The sequence below is a fragment of the Molothrus ater genome, chromosome 6 (genome assembly GCF_012460135.2).
Source record: "Molothrus ater isolate BHLD 08-10-18 breed brown headed cowbird chromosome 6, BPBGC_Mater_1.1, whole genome shotgun sequence".
In the NCBI taxonomy this organism is placed as follows: domain Eukaryota; kingdom Metazoa; phylum Chordata; class Aves; order Passeriformes; family Icteridae; genus Molothrus; species Molothrus ater.
The window spans coordinates 8,140,477-8,157,890 of record NC_050483.2 but is presented as its reverse complement, the minus strand read 5'-3'; the positions used below and the strand labels follow the sequence as shown (position 1 = coordinate 8,157,890).

The following is a 17,414-nucleotide window of genomic DNA, read 5'->3' as shown; positions in this document are numbered from 1 at the left end:
TCTTAGTACAGTTTACAGCAGTGCTGGTTATCACAGGACTGGGTAATTGTGCTGTTTTTTCTGGGTCCTTTGGGAGGTTGGGTGTGCCTGGAAAGAAAGGTCATCTTCTTTTTTACTACTCTTTTTTCCTTCTCCTGCCCTTCCTCCTCTCTAGTAAATTGGTAGCCAGATTTATTTCCTTTGCACTCTGCCTACCCACATAACTGACAGAAAGAAATAAAAGGAGGATAAACCATAAAACTTCCTTGTTAAACGAATGTTATTTCCAAGAAGGAAAAAAAAATGTAGCTGATTCATTTTGAAGACTTGAACTGTAACTTATTTTTTTCTTTTTCTCCTTGGTATTGGCAGGATAAAAAACTTTAACATGCCTCGTAGCCCTACATCAAGTGAAGATGAAATGGCACAAAGCTTCTCTGACTATTCTGTTGAGTCTGAATCAGACAGCTCCAAAGAAGAAACTATTTATGACACAATTAGAGCAACTGCAGAAAAGCCAAGCAGCAGAATGGATGACAGTCAGAGCAACACTTTAGTGATTCGAATTATCATACCTGACTTGCAGCAAACGGTAAGGCAGAGTGCACTGCAATTAAACAAAGTGAAATTAATGATTAGCTTTGCTGGCTTCAGCCTGCAGTACATCTGTTCCTTTTTTTTAACTTTCTTTTTTGACATATTACAGACAAAATTCATGTTTTGTTTTAATGTCTATGCTTTGTACCCCAGTGGTTTGTCTGACTGGTTGCTTCAACTAAAGGCACCATGCCTTCCAAGAGAATTTAGTATGTTGACCTGATGTCAAGCCCTGTTCATAAAGCAAAATATCTCTCTGATCTGCATTCAGAGACTTTGGGTAAAAGAAAGAGACTTAGGAATCCATAACCTTATCAGAAGATGAAGATTGAATCGAAAAATCACATGTTAACTCTATGAAAGCCTCATACATTATAATACATTATATATATATATATGGCTTCTCTTGTTCTTCTCTCATGAAATAGTTTGTGATTGACACTAGACTGGGGTCCTGCAAGAGGTCATCAAATTCTCTCTCTCTAATATATTTGTTGTCTTTCTCTGTCAACCTGCCTCGCAAAAGACATCCCTTTTAGAGAGCCTGTGGCTTTTAGAGTGTAAAGATGAGGGGGAAAAAAGCACAAAGACACCTTTCTTTCCTCCTTTGCTGCTGTGCCTTTACTACAGGGTATTGTTTCTGAACCTTCCAGTCAGAGAAACCAACACAAGCACTGTGATAGGAATAACAGTGTTGTGCTGGAAAAGGTCTTGGGAGAGACTGATTCCATGTAGAACCACAATTTGTCTGAGTTTGCTATTAATTATCTGAATTACCCTGGGTCTCCTTGAATGCTGCTGTCAGGATTTTCAGTGGTGGCACCAGACTTTTGAAATTTCCAAGATTATTAAAACACATCCATTACATGGATGTGAGCCACGTACATCACTCTGTGCTGACATGTAAGAGCTACATCATGCCCTGCTGCTGTTCATGATCCATCTCATGAAACCCTTCCTTTCTTCTTAATTAAGTTCATTTTTAGGATGATAGAGATGGGCTGCATGCAGCCTGACAGGGAAAAGCTGTTTTGACAGTGTGCCCTCAGGTGTGGTTCTGGAGCTCTTTTTTGATGATCTTACCAGCTTGCTCTATCTGTGACCCTGTCAATGAACAGATCCATGAAAATGGAATGGAAATGCCACCTTTTCTTACTATGTTTACTCTGCTGTTAAAACCACAGGGATAGTAGCTTCCTGAAGTCCTCTTATTTAATGACTCTTTTTTTTTTTTGATCAGTAATAAGTCATTTATTGGCATTATCAAGACAAATTTAAAAATTAATTTTATCGTTCATTTTTATCGATTTACTTTTTGTGTTTCTTCTTCCTTTTCAATAAACTCTTCATGAAAAGTAACTGAATTGTTCTAAGCTATTCTAAAGCAGCTGATGTATTTCTTATTTAATTTATCAGCGCACAAATTTTCTTTGTGCAGGAAAGTGAAACCTGGATTCAGGTTAGCTAACAGAAATATTGGTGGATTAAATGTAGTGAAGAGTTTGAGCTGTTGTACAGCTACAAGCCAGAGCAAACATAGGCCCCATTTCCTGTATAATTATAATTAATTAACATATGAGGTGTTTAAAATTAGTCTGTTTAATCAAAGAAGCATGAAATAACATAATTTAGTTTTCTTCTTTTTTTGGTTTTTAGAGAGTATGATCAAGACTATATTTGTTCTAAGGAAGACAAGTTTAGGGGTTTAGATAAAATTCAGCCCACTGGGAAGCTTTAAAGCCAAACTCCCAGAAAATGAAGTTTGCTTGTCTGCAGTGGCTGTGGTTCAAACTGCCTTTATTCCACTGCAGGTATGAGATAAGCACCAAGCACCACGAGTGGGATGTGCTGCCATGGAAAACTTTACAAATTACCACACATTGTAGGAAGTCTGTCTTGTTGCTCTTTTATTCTCATGTGAAACTTAGAAGACAATGTGAATCTTGACAAGTTCATACAGAGCCCTTAAGAACAATTGCTTTTCAGTTCTTATATCAGTTATTTTTTTTGTCTCCTCAGTTTGGGTGATAACCCAATTTACTGAGACACGACTTGGTAGAAATGGTAATTTCTCATTGCCTCTGTGCATGACCTGTATTCAGTAAGTGTCATCCTTCTCACAGGAGGGTGGAGAATATTTAAATGAACAACTGAAAGATTTCCTGAGCCCAGTAAAATTCCTGAGGGAATGGAGAGCATGGAAAGCCCTCCAGTCTCAAGGAGCATGGGTAAAACTGCTGTGTTTTCTGGCATATATTATTTGGTCTGAATCCAGGCCCAGTCATCTTGTATCCATTCCTTTTCCAGCCTATGTAGGAAAAATCCCAAGTGATGCTGCCTCTAAGTGAAATCAGTCTGGTTCTTAAGGAGCTGTTGTCAAGAAAATCTCCTTTACCTTGATATTCTGACAGCGATGGTGCTTTGTGTTTAGATTGCTCTTTGCCACAGACACTGAGAACACTTCTGTCAGCCAGTGGTTTTAAGGAATGTTTTCATCATTTTATTATCAACACATAGTGCTTGTTCCACTCTTGTTTTACCCTGTACGTGTGCTCCCTCTGGGTTATGTTTAAAGTCAAAATGCTCAGATCCATACATTTTATTAAATTCTAAGCTGAGATGGGTTTGGGTCTGCTGAAGACTTCTCTGAGATACTTTCTGCCCATCTGTTTTGCTGCTCCACTGCAATAATGAGCATTTAGTGATTTCTCCCTCCCCTGGGTTTTTGTGTTTTTAAAATTTTATTGGACTTTTGTCCAATTTTATTATATGCAAAATACTGTTTGGTAAGTGATAGTTTGGTATAGCAACAGCTTAGGTTGGAGCTACTTCTTGGTGTTCTGTTTCTGCATAGCTTTTTATACTTTTGTATCCTTTCTTTACTTTTTTATTATTTGTTGGGTCTGAGGATTAAGAATCTTTTCCTTTACTGCTCTTGCTTCTCTGATAAAACACTGTTTTTACTTTGTGCACTTTTTACCTTAAAAAAGCAGGAACCCAGTTGTGACAACTGCAGCTTGAGTCCTGTTTTTCCTTGGGATGCCTCCAGTTTCACTTGTTTCCAGACTGTGCTGCCTTGTAGATACTCCAGATTTTCTTTTGCAACTTTTCCCAAGTATTCTTCTGTATCCCACTTTGTGCCTGATAGTTCCTTGCTGCTTTCTGTTTGCTCTTCCTTGTTTTATCTTCAGTTTGATAAGAGAATTTTTGTGCTGCTGCTATCTGTTCACATGCCCTTGATCTGGGCAGGTGATCTGCTGACAGCCTGGCCAGACTGGTTTTTCTGACCTGTCCTCTCAGGAATTCTGTTTCCTGAGTGCAGCCTGATGAAGGAGAGCAGTGTTTCAGCAGAGAATCAAGCTGAACACAGCACAAACCAAAATGTGGGACTTGCTCCCTTTTCTTTCCATGATGCCAAACCCTCATTTGTGTTTCCCATTTTTTGGCTGTCTCATCTTTAATATCAGCATCTCCCATTGAAAGGAATAATTCATATTTTGATATCCTGGCAATCATATTTTTGGAGGCAGCGGCACAAACCATTTTGTCGTGTCCCTCTGTCACAGCACAGTTTGTGTGATTGACAGCTGAGCAGAAAGATGTGTTTGCTGATTGATTTTAAGCAGATAAATATTATCCCTCAGACATTCTGTATGATAAGCATTATTCCTACTGAATTAATTTCTTCCCTTCAGCTGGGGAGTTGTGTTTTCCCTGGCTTCCCATCCTGCCCTTCAGTCAGTGACTTGCTCTCACCAGTGTGCAGGAATGCAAGATTATAATTGACCATGTCTGCTGTGATCCAAGGAGCTTTCACATCCCAAACACAGGCCTTGCCTCTCAGCAGCCAGTGCTGACGTGCTGTCTTGCTGCTACACTTGCATTTTGAGGGGCCTGCTGTCGTTTTGACAGTGACTTTGAGCCACTCAGGGCTTTTTTTTTTTTTTGGCTGTTCTTTGTGGTTTTTTACAGTGAAATGTATCTGTCAGTGCAAAACATCTTTGTTTCATGTGTTTCTGTAGTTCCTTGTCACTGAAAGATCTCTATTCTTTAATTTTTTTTCTTTTCATTGAAGATTAGAAAAGTTGTCCATTTTTTTTGACTCTGCTGCTGCCTCCTTTCCTTGTGGCCACCACGCCACGTGTACCTAATGAATTGTTCCTTATTTCATAACTGGAACAGCCTGTGTGTAGGTCCTGCTGTGACTGAGCTGATGTTTCCTCAGGATACAGAGTGTGGCAGTAAGTAATGACTTGTCTGCAGCATAGAGGGGGTGCCTGTGGTGCTCCCTGCCTGGAGGGCTGCCAGGAGGACACAGAGGCAGCACAGTGGAGTTGTTCCAGGGACAGGCTGATGGAAAATGCACCTTATGCAGCATCTGAGTGGTTCTTTTTATCCTCTTGGTCAGCACCTGCCTCTGAGAGTGTGGTAACAGCTCCACTTCTATCCTGCCTAGCTTCATGGAAAGCATAAATAATCACTTTTCTTGCTAGTTTCACTTTTCGCAGCCTGAAAAATTCTGGTAGCAAAAAAATTCTCCAGTTATCAATTTACTTTTTACATAACTGATCTTATTTCATTCTAAATTGCTAATGGAATCAGTTTTTTTTTACAATAAGCCCACTTTTGTTTCTTATGAATTGCTGGAAGAGCTGGAGCTCTCACTGAATTAGTTTGTGATATATTTGCCTGACATCAAGAACAGAGAGAACACAAGAATAGACTGAACAAAATTGAATATGTTGGATTATCCAGGTGCATTAAAAACCAGCAGACTTAATTAAACTGTGATCAGAAGTAACTGCTTTGTGTTTTTAAAATCAAAACAGTGTCATACAAGTCCAAAATTAGTTTGTTTCATGTAAGAAAGAATTTCCTTGGAGAAAAAAATTACATGTAATTTCAACATTATCTTCCCATTTGAATAACACTCACTGAAATCTTTCAGATGTGTGGATAATGTTAAAAGTTAGGCTCATTGCACATCTTGTAACTGTTTTGCTGAGAAGTGCTGATGTTTGAGTCTGAATCTTGTATTGAAGTTTGAGTCCATGTAGGAGTCATGGAGCAAGTGAGGTTCAGAAGGAACACAGGGATTTCCAACAGATTTGCCTTGTTGCTAAGCCAATGCTGTAACTACTGGCATGTTTGGGAAGGAAAATATTTGTTACAATCTACTTTGTATCCCTATCTCCTTCCCTTCAGCATATAAAACCCCCCACCCAAACTTTTCACAAAACATCTTGGAAATAAATAAGTGAGGGAAATGAAAGCTGCTTCCTAGCCAGCCTTACTTGTGACAAAGTCTAACATTTCATTTACATTGAAGACTGTAAAGGATTAAAGCAGAAAGAGCATTGTGTGTTCAGGATGCACATCAGAGGCACCAAATTGCTTTCTGGGCATTGCCATCTGCTGGTACCTTGGAACCAGTGACTGCAGTGTAGGCAAAATCCCTAAACTCCCCAAGTCCCTGAATTCCAGCTTGGTAAGAAGCAGAGAACTGCAGGAGTTTGTCAAGGTTTTCAAGTCATTTGCTCCATGTTGTATCCTTACTCCCATAAACTTACCCTCAGTTAAATGTAGCTAAAAGGAAAGTAGAATTCTTGCCTGACTACCAGTTTTTGGTGAAATCCTTGTGGATCTAACTGATATCAGAACAGCCAAGAATCAAGCAGATAGTTCAACACCTTGTAACATCCCTTTTGAACAGGTTTTCCATGAAGGTGCTCTCTCTCTCTGAGGAAGGATGTGTGTATTCCCTGAGGTTTGTGGAAGGACCTGAAATCTCCTGTGTTTTCACAGTACTTGTGCATTAGGTATTATCAATGCACATCTGAAATAGAATTCTTGTTGAGCAATGTTTTGTCATGGAGTCTGTGTATTTATTATGCATATTCCTATTATTCATGACATTTGTAAATTTTAGAATGTAAGACACTGTTGAAATGTTTGTTTTTTTTTTCACTAATTGGGTTCCTTAAAATAATTTCTCTTTGCAGAAATGCATTCGATTTAACCCAGAAGCTTCAGTGTGGGTTGCAAAGCAGCGGATTTTGTGCACTTTGAACCAGAGTTTGAAAGATGTCCTGAACTATGGACTGTTCCAGCCTGCAAGCAATGGGAGAGATGGGAAGTTTTTGGATGAGGAGAGACTTCTGAGGGAATACCCACAGCCAGTCAATAAAGGAGTTCCTTCACTTGAGGTATTTTTAGATCCGACATCTGAAGCATTTCTATTCTGATACAAACTGTGCAGAAATCTGTATTTGAGGTGTCTGCATGCACCTGAATTACATCTGGGAAATGCTTATCAGCAAGTCTGAGCTTGAACCCTTGCTCACAGAAGTGCTGGCATTCCCTGCTTATGGAGCTGGTCCATCCCCAAAAAGTTGCAAAGAGTCAGCCCTTCTGGGACAGTGGATTTTGGAGTTTTCCTTTGCTGAGTGCACAGGACATGTATCTTGTTTAGTGATTTAATAAAGAAATGCAAGGGTTCTAGGTGAAGCTGTTGGATCTGTGATGAGGTTTGCAATAGCAGTGCAGTAGCTGCTGGATAACCAGCCTTTGCTTTCTCCCAGAGAGAACTTTGTCTCAGTGAAGCCTTTTTTAACCCCCACCTGGTTCCCTCTGTGCATCCTTCAGAGTGCACAGGTTGCCTCTGTCTGCCTCCTGGGAAAGCAGTAAGGGAGGAGAGGGTGCGTGCTGGGATTTCCCCCTCTCTGTTGCTCCTGCAGTTGGGAATAAGCTGGGCAGAACTTTCATGGCACTGAACAAACTTGGAGCAGAGCCAGATCACACAACACAGCAGCAAACTGGGGCATGAAACTGGCGTTTAATTAATTTTGATATTGCCTGTATGGTGGCAGATCAACCATTAATAATGTGCAGTTAATAGACTTACTCCACTATAACACAAATCCAAGAGAAAAAAATCAGGGTCCTGAGAAGGCTTCAGGTCTTCCCTTTTCCAGAGTTTATTTCAGAGTTTCAGTCTGATCACATTACAGCTGTAAGGAAATTAAACAGACACTTCATTGTGTTTTGTAGTTTTCCATGAGTGTTGACTGCAGCAACTGAGGTGTTAAAAGTGATTTTGTGGAAAGTTGGTGTTAAAGCCTCATTCAGTGCAGTCCCTTGTCCAACAGACAGGCTGCATTCCTGGAATTCTGCATGGGACAATGAGAGAGTGGTAAATTATAGCTATGGAAACCCCCATGACTTTTGATCTTGCTACTGCACCCAAGCTGCTCAGGATAAAACGGGACTGAGTTTCAGCCAAAAAGAGGCAATCCTCAGAATCTCATTCACAAAACCAGTCCTGTTCAACATCAGAACTATTCCCATGTGCAAGTTCCTCATACATTGACTAAGGGATTTTCAGGTGTACTTTTTTTTTGTTTTTATATTTCAGAAATGCTAAGCTGCAATTTTGAAATTGATATTTTTTTATTTAACATGCCTTCCCAGCTTTCTGAGACTATATTTAACATGCCTTCTCTTTCTGAGACTATAAATGAAAGTGCACAGGAATCCTTGGGGAAAAGTGCTTTTCAGTGTAATTCTTGCTTGCTTCTGTAGATTCTAGAGGCTGATCTCATTTCCCACACACCTCTACTGATTTCTTGTATTCACACAATATATGAATTTTGCTTAAATGATGTAAAACTGTATGAAATACTGAGCCTATTTCTGAAATTTTGCCTATATCTGTCATCACAGTGGATGATACTTCCTGATAAGGTCAGAAAATGGTATTATGAGTTTTAAGTTTTAAAATTTCTTCTCTTCTTCCCTCAGTTTCGCTACAAGAAAAGAGTGTACAGACAGTTCAACCTGGATGAAAAGCAGCTGGCCAAGCTTCACACCAAGGTATCCCAATTTCCTGCAGGAGTTAGCAATTACCTGCAGTGGGTGTTGACATCAGTTGAAAAAATGTTTCATTTTTAGTCAAAATTTTATTTTTTAGATCAGAGGATGATTCATTTTTTGCTCTTTGTTTCAGGCCAATTTGAAAAAGTTTATGGATCATGTCCACCATCTCTCTGTGGAAAAAATGACCAAGATGTTGGACCGAGGACTGGACCCAAACTATCATGACTTAGAAAGTGGAGGTCAGAACAACTAAACTAAGCAGCATAGAGGAGTACCTTGAGTTAAGCTTAAATTGATTAACAGGGTGAATCTCACACATTCCTTCACAGCTCTGAGCCAGTGAAATCTGTATGGCTTTGCTGTCCAAAGGAGATTATTGATAATTTTATAACAGTATTTTAAACTGTATAAAGTAACTTAAATTTATTTTATAGTACTGCTCACCTTTTTCCATGTACATCCTATTCTCTTTCTTAGAAACACCCCTAACTTTGGCAGCTCAGCTTGACAACACAGTAGAAGTGATAAAAGCCCTGAAAAATGGAGGAGCACATTTAGACTTCAGAGCCAAAGATGGAATGACAGCTCTGCACAAAGCAGCCAGAGCCAAGAACCAAGTAGCCCTCAAGGTAAACACTTTCAGGAGCAAATTATGTGTTATCTTGTTAAAAAAAAAATGCATAAAGGAGACTGTTTTCCATTAATTACTGTATTGTCCTCTATGGATCCTTTAGGATGTGCTTGTTCTAGTGCTTTCTTGTGGCTTTCAAATCTCAGCATTTGCCTTCAATAAGGAGCCTTTTAATTTCTGATTTATCTTTTCCTCATAGGAAGAAAAGTGGTGAAATTTAAGCTTATCCATTGATACACTGAGATTTGCCTGAGGAAATAGGAATAGCATTATTGTCACTTAACTCTGTGAAAGCAGCTTCCAGTGGCATGGATTGCACATTATGCTTTAACACAGTGTCTTCTGTTTTCTTTTGTATTTTAACAGGTATTCTTAATTCACTCTGATCTAGATTAAATCTTAGATTTATGGATTTTGCTTATTCCCTTTTGACAGATACTCAAATTGCATGACATTTTTGATAAAGCACCTTGGAACTGAAGAGGTGAATGTGTTACAAAGGTGATGCAACATTTACAGAGCTGACATTTCTGAACCTAGTGAGAGGATGGAAACTGGACATTGCCACTTCTTTCTGTGCCATCCCCATAGATTCCTTTAGATCTTAATTCTTCCAAGGTCATTTCTTGCTTAACTTAGTCTGTGCTGTGGTCCACTCTTAGGTGAGCAAAAGATGTTATGTCAATGACCAACCTTGTACATACTTTTTCAGATTTTTTTTTCAGGTAAAGACCCTTTTTATGGAAGTCCCTCCCAGATCTATTTTTCACAGTCTGTGATTGCTTTCAGACCCTTTTAGAGCTGGGAGCATCTCCCAACTACAAGGACAGCTGCGGCCTGACCCCGCTGTACCACACAGCTGTGGTGGGAGGGGACCCTTTCTGCTGTGAGCTCTTACTCCATGAACATGCTACAGTCAGCTGCAAGGATGAAAATGGATGGCAAGAAATTCATCAGGTAGGAAAGATTTGCTTTTTGTTTGGAGTTGGACTTTCATGAGGAAGTTGTTCATGGTTGTTCAAGGGTTAAGCGCTATTTTGAAGTCCCTGCACATTCAAGTAGGAAATTTCTTCCTTTTTCTATCTGCTTTTTCTACTTTTTTTATTTATTCACTTTGCATCCTGCTGTGGTGACTAAGAAGTAGAAAACTGTTCCAGTGGTGTTCTGTAACTTTGAAATCCTCTGGTTACTGTGGATTTTGATGCAGAATTGCACTTGTCATATTTATGCCATGAACTCTTGGAAGCTTAGATTCCTGTTTGTGGCACTTCAGTAGGAACATGTAGCTCTTTCTTTTGGTTAGATGCCAGTGTGAGTGTCCTTGTTAATGCTCCTTCTGTGTTTGTCAGGCTGCTTTCCCCTTGTCTCTGCTGAACTTTACAGGAAGGTTTGAGTTGAGGATCCTGCTGCTGGGATCCATCAGCCTCTCCCTGTCCTCTCCAGAAACGCCTGAATGCTATCCAGCAGTTGTGTAAAAATGCTTTATTGATTTCCCTTTGCACAGTGATAAACTCAGTAATATACAGAGTTCAAAGATTCTAACAGTCCCAATGTCATTGCTGCTACTTTGTTGTGTCTCTGTATGGATGAGTTTGGAAAAGTACAAAAATTGGAATTGCTGTAATATGAGATAAAGATACAAGTAATCAACCTTACAGGTCTGCCTGGGTCATCTTGACTCAATTTATTTTCTGTGCACTGAAATTCTTTAGTACACGGATTTTTTTTCTTATTTTCTTGGAAAGAAATGGGAGGTAGCTTTGGCACCCACATTTGGGCAGGAATTGGAGCTTTTTCACTAAGTGGGTCTAGGTCAAGGTTGTGTGGATCCATCTCTAGAGTAGGGGAAAAGGAAGGAATTATTTTTTTACCATGTTTTCTGAGGATATGGAGGAAATGGATTATCTAGATCAAAGTATTTCCCCATCTGGACTCCATAAAAATACAGAGAAAATGTCCCTCTTTTTAAACCCTAGCCTCATACACATAAGGTTATTATTTCTCATAGTGAAATAGAGCTTTCCAAACTCCCTGTGTTGGTTGTAATCCTAAATAAATCAATGTTTACATCTGGGTTAGGAACAATCTGTTTTGACTAATCAATATTTCAAGCATTCCTCAATGAAATAAGAAGGATGGGGAGTTAATTTGTGCACTGAGCAGTCCACTTAACTTTTCTCTTCCAAAGTGTAGATCCAAGCCAGGTGTATCAGTCTGTACCTCCCACTGAATTCAAGAGTGACTGAATGGATTTCTGTACCTCTATGTCTTACCTTAAATTCTGATTTATATAGGAATGATGCTGATCTAAGATACCACAAAGTTCAAAACATGAAAAATTGGGAGATGCTTGGTCAGTGGGCCATAGAGGAGAAGGATGTCAAGTAAAAGAGGCCATGGACTAGAATGGCTGTAATTTTTCTAAAGCTTATTTGCTAATCAGGAAATTTTCTAATTTCTATGAATCTTCTTCATAGAGGCTGATTTCCAAAAATCCAGGGTCAAACCTTTTATTTGTGTGACAGATAAAGTAACTCTTGAAGATTTCCCCCTGTTTTGGAGCAATGTCCTGTGTATGTTGTGTGTCTGCTTGACATTGAAGAACCAAGAAGATTTACTTGGATTTTGGCCAGATTTTCTTTCTGAGGCCTGTAAGCAGTTTGGGAAAAAGCTCTGGCAATTTGATCATCTTCAGTGCCATCTGGTGGGCAGCATTCCGGAGTGTAGCAGGACAAAAACTTTTCGCATTTGAGTCATGAATATTAGTGGATAAAAAGTTCCAAAGGCAGTATTTTCTTGATCCCTTAGGCTACTATTCCCAAAATAATCAGATAGTTAAGCTCAAGCACAGGATTGCCGTACCTGAAGCGCCCACATTGGAGTTGGTGCAGGAATGCGCATCTGGGTATCTGTGCTCCCATCAGAGAACCAGGTGTGATTCTAAAAATTAGGCCCTCAGTAAAAACAGCACCATCTCTGCTGAAAATCTTGCCTAGGCTTTGGTGTAATAACCAAAATATTGATTTATCCCTGCTCAGGCTTGCAGGTACGGACACGTCCAACACCTGGAGCACCTCCTGTTCTACGGCGCTGACATGTGCGCGCAGAACGCCTCAGGGAACACGGCCCTGCACATCTGTGCCCTCTACAACCAGGTGAGAGCCCCTGCAGGGACAGAAATGTCCCCAGCAGCAGTTGGGAGCTCACATAATCACAGGATGAGCTGCCTTGGAAGGGAACTCGAAGATCATCCTGGTCCAATCCCCTTCCACTACACCTCATTGCTCCAATCACCATCCAACCTAGCTTTGAACATTCCAGGGATGGGCCATCCACAACTTCCCCAAGACCTCACCATCCTTTCCAGGGATGAGACATCCACAACTTCCCAAGGGCTTCACCTCCCTCTCATGAAGGAATTCTTTCCCAATATCTGATCTAAACCTGCTCTCTTTCAGTTTGAAGCCTTTCCCCTTCATCCTATCACTACATCATTTTATATGCAATGATGTGCTTCAGGTATTAAAAAATGATCTTGCAATCTGGAAAGAATAGAGTTAAAATTTTAGTGCTGTTTCATTCAGTGATTACAAATAAGGCTGCTGATTGTAGGTAGCAAGAGTATGGATATTAAAAAATAAAACATTATGCTTTACCAGCTTTTTTGGGTTTGATTCATATCTAAGTATTTGTTTCCTGTACAGAATTTATTGCTGTTAGTCTATAATTTAACTTAGAATTAAATAAGAAAGAGTTGTAAAATACTGTGGAATTGTCTCTATACAGAAGATACTGGATTCTTTGTCTACAACTTGTGTAGTCATTTACAAGTAGCAGAACCTTTTGATTTGTTAGCATTTTATACTTTCGTTGCAGGGATAGAATGGGGAGGGGATGAGTTTTAGAACTATGTTAAAATTCAGCACATAGAATATTACATTGAATTTGGAAAGCATGAGATGTGACTGTAAACAGTGAAACATCTGTTAAAGGATCTGCTTCTTAATTAAATTACCATCTTAGGTTTTTTCTAAAGTCTTGTCAGGACAGATTCCTCAACTAGGTCTAAAATGCCCTCAGCTTAAAAAAAAAAAAAAAAAGAATTTTGGGGACAATTTGACATTTTTCAAGACCATACACTTTTAGCAAAGTTTATGCAGTATGAGGTCAGAATTAGAGTAATCCTGTAGAATTACAGCATTTTCCATGCAGAGATATGTTTTCCTGACCTCAGTAGAAGTTATTCTGCAGGAGACTTAGACTCTAATTGAAACTGCATCTACAAAATTTTCAAATATTACACAGTCACTAAGCTTGGCTTGGTGAATAGAACTTTACCATCGCCTGCCTGCACTGTCATCCTTCTGTTTTCCTTCATCAGGTATGTGGAAATACAAAGTTTCCCTTGGGGTGCTGTGAACCTTAACCTGTGCTGATTTTGCCAGTGGTTTGGTTTTTTTTAATGGAAAGTTGTTATTGGTTCATGTGGAAGGAACGGTGCTGCCTTTTCCAGCTGGAGAGGATGGGAAGGACGGCAGTACCCTTGTTACCTCCAGATTCCTGTAGATGGAGTCGTTACCCGTCTGATCTTCCCTTCCCGTTTCCCTGGGGAATCTTCTTGTCTTCCTTTCTGAAGTTCTGGTATATTTGTTTTCCTGGATGTCAGCGAAGTCCTAATCTGAATAAACTCTTGGTTTTGAAAGTTATTCCATGGCCATGCAGTAAGTCTGTTTTTTGCTGGGATGAAATGTGCCCTCTTTCACTGGGAGAACTGGATCTGAGATGAAGGCTGTTGTAGTATTAAAATTGAATATAATCTGACAGATGGGGAGGAAACAAAAAGGAGAAAATGTGAAGTTAAGAATGCTTCTGTTTGTTTCAAAAGACTAAAAATAAATAAACAAACAAATGCAATACTTAACCCAAATAATTTTTTTTTAATGTTGAACAGCTCTTTGACAACTTTTGGCAAAACCTTTCTAGTCACAATCATTTAGTTAATCAATCCCTTTGCATGTTTTTGTTACACTGCAGACAGCTCAGTTAAATTCGTAGAGAATTTTTGAATGTATAATTCTTTTGGTGTTGTAATGTTGGATGATTTATTCTGATAAACAAATGAATACAGTATGTTGTTCAATATAATTATTTATATCTTCAAGTTCTTGATTAAAATTGGGCATTGATCAATTGTTTAGAGATAGAGAAAATGCAACTAAAGTGCAGATTGCAGTGCAAGCAAATGAGACTATCTCAGTTAATTGTATATCACTAAAAATTATAATCTAAGAGATAATTGTTAATTTACCATCTTGATAAATTCTGTTCTTTTTTCAGTTGAGGTAAAGGTAGGATAACCTCCTTTCCCGATACATTTAGGGCAGCCCTGTGATGGGGAGTCTTAATGGGACCAAGAATCCATGGTGAGAAATTAGAAAACACAATGACAGTAATGATTTTCAATCATAATTTCTGCAAATTACCCTGTGACTCAGAGTCTAGTAAATAAGCTTCATTTCTGTCACTAAAATACCTAAATTATGCACTTTGTCTTCTCTGACTGCAAATTTGCTGTCCAAAGTGAAAGGTAGCACATCCAAATACCTCATTAGGTAGACCTCCATAGCACAACACATCAAGACAACACAGAAAGCACAAGAAAATGAAGAACAATATTTGTGATGAGAGATTATAAAACCCTTTTGAAATGTGAATTGATTTGCATAAGACCCTAAGATGAGCACTAAAGATGATGAGTAAGAAACAGTGTCCATACAGGAATCATCAAAAATTCTGAGAATCCACTCAGAACCTCCAAGAATTTCTACCAGATTGTGGGCAGTCATATTTAAAAGCCATGGAGAACAGTGATTTAACCAATGCACTGTATTGGCCAAAATAAATTGTTTTTAAGGAATTTCCTTTGCAGATTTTCTCAGTTTGGAGGATCTGAAGCCAAATTTTCCTCCTTGTGCTGTAACTCCTAGCATTTTTTAGGGGAAAAGAGAGGCAACAAGGCTGGTCAGTGCAGTGTGTATATGCAGATCAAATAGTTTCATGTGTACTGAAAAAAAAAATCATACTTTTAATATTGAGGATAGGTTGAAAGAAGTCCCTAACAAAATAAATGGTAAAACTGCTTTGTTTAACTTTTAGCAGGAGGGAAGGATATAATTCATCCCAGTTCTGTCAACAGTACTGTTTTTCCTACAAAATAGGCAAAAAAAACCCATATGGGAGTCAAATTTGTGCAAAATTTGATTTGTCAAATATGGAACTTTGTCAGTACAGTTGGTTGGAAATTTAATAAGGTATTTACTTGTATTCCTGCACGTTTCTTTACAATTGCCTGGTGTTCCTAATATACTGCAAAGCACCTGAAGCCCTGTCATTTTTAGAATTCTGTTTTAACAATTTAAGTTCTCAGATAATATATTTGGTTTATTTTTATCATGAAAATATAGACCAAGCACCTCATGACCTCTTAGCAGTCACTGTCTTTTTAGTGCCAAAGGATCTTTATGAACAAGTTTCCTTTTCCATCATTTTCAGGAGAGCTGTGCAAGGGTGCTGCTGTTCCGGGGAGCCAACAAGGAGATCAAGAATTACAACAGCCAGTCTCCATTTCAGGTAAAAAATGAAATACCTCTTCCCCCTGAAATATTGGGAAGAAAACATCAAATGAACTTGGGTTTGGGGAGAAGTCACACCGTACAAGGCTGAGCACAGGTGTGGAGGGAGTGAGTGAAAACTTTGGTTTTTATCTAATTCACTAAGTGAAGGGGTCCTGGAATAATTAGGAATGAGAGGAACACACCCTCTGGTGACACTGTTAATGTGTTTGAGAATTCTGTGAGCTGTTGGTGGCAAAAGATGAAATCCTTGGTGTTCTGCAGTCAGACGTGCCTTGCTCTGTGCTGATCTCCAGTCTCCTGTAGGAAGGATCCAAGATTTGTGTAAGAGTGGTCCAAGGATTGTCTGGGCACTCTGGCTTGCTTGGCTCCTCTTGATTTAGCCAAAAAGAAACTCTTCCGTCCTTGGATGTGAGGCCAAAGAGGTGGGCTAAGTTTCAGGGATGGGATTGACTTAGTGCACTGTCAGTGTTAGGCTGAAGCTGCCATCTCCAAACGAAAATGGAAGTCTTGCTTTGGATTAGTCAAAATTTTGTCTCCATTTTCTGATATGAAAGCACTTTCAGTAAGCTTAATTTAAAATCCAAAAGGAGGAGAATTGTTTGTCCAAAGGGTTGTGAGGTATGGCTGACCACCTCAAGCCCTTTCAGTAAGCTTAATTTAAAATCCAAAAGGAGGAGAATTGTTTGTCCAAAGGGTTGTGAGGTATGGCTGACCATCTCAAGCCCTTATTTTTGAAGCAGGCTTAATTAGCTTGGATGTCAGAGAAACATTCCTGATGCAAAGTGATGTGAGAAATCAGGATGGAAACTGTAATATTAAAAAAAAAACCAACCAAAAAACAAACAAAAAAAAAAACCCAGAAGAATTTTTTTAAAGTTACAGAAATCAGTGCTTCTGGAAGAATGATGGCACAGTACCATTAACAGGAACTGTGCTGTGGTAAAACAGAATGGGGCTGTTTCCCCAAACCAAGAGTTTTTCAACTAAAAGAGATCCTGACTTATCTTTCCTTGGTGTGTCTTCCCCATTTTGACCCACTTTGGATAATACTGGCAAAGGATTCAAGGGACAATGCTTTGATAAGTGAAACAGTTAGAATTTTTGCTGGATCCATGTGGGTCTCTGAGTTAACTCTTCTAAGTTTATCTGTAGTTACAGGGCTTTCAAAAAAACCTCAGCCAAATAGTTCTGTATCAGTTTAATTCCCTCCATATTTTGAAGGTTTTCTGGGCTTAAGTTGTGGATCTTACAAGCTTAAGAGTTCTGTTTATAAGTCCCAGCCAGATTATTGTCTACTTTTGTGACCGTTTTTCTCAAACTGAGGAAACGGTGCATTAATGATTTAATTTTAGGGACCATTTTCAGACTGCTAATAATTTTCCATCTAAATACACTCTAAGCACAAATTCACTAAGTACTGGCTAATACTTTTCTCTGCACCTCAGAATTATGAAGTGATCAAGAAATGGAGCAAGAGAAAACCCTAATTATTGGAGGGATGAGTTCCAGGGTAATCTCTTGGATTATTGTGTTACTTTATGGCTTTGAGGTTAACTTTCCTTTTTGGTTTAGGATTTTTTAGGGGAGGGTAAATGTCACAAAGAAGAGTTTTCATTTGTCTTCCTCTTTGTGCTGACAGCTCCAACATTCTTGTTCTTGCTCTTAGAAGAGAAACAGGTGTAGGGGATGTAGAAGAA

General features: G+C 39.0%; 1 protein-coding gene across 1 annotated transcript in view; it reads left to right on the top strand.

The window, feature by feature from the left end:
* Nucleotides 1-352: 352 nt before the first annotated feature.
* The window catches only part of SHANK2 (SH3 and multiple ankyrin repeat domains 2), a 250,055-nt gene continuing 232,993 nt past the window's right edge, over nt 353-17,414 (top strand). The window contains exons 1-8 of the mRNA XM_054515204.1: nt 353-571; nt 6,579-6,782; nt 8,377-8,448; nt 8,582-8,690; nt 8,929-9,080; nt 9,872-10,039; nt 12,121-12,237; nt 15,635-15,712. Coding sequence (XP_054371179.1) covers nt 368-571; nt 6,579-6,782; nt 8,377-8,448; nt 8,582-8,690; nt 8,929-9,080; nt 9,872-10,039; nt 12,121-12,237; nt 15,635-15,712 — 1,104 coding nt within the window. The 5' untranslated portion in view covers nt 353-367. The remainder of the gene's footprint in view (nt 572-6,578; nt 6,783-8,376; nt 8,449-8,581; nt 8,691-8,928; nt 9,081-9,871; nt 10,040-12,120; nt 12,238-15,634; nt 15,713-17,414) is intronic.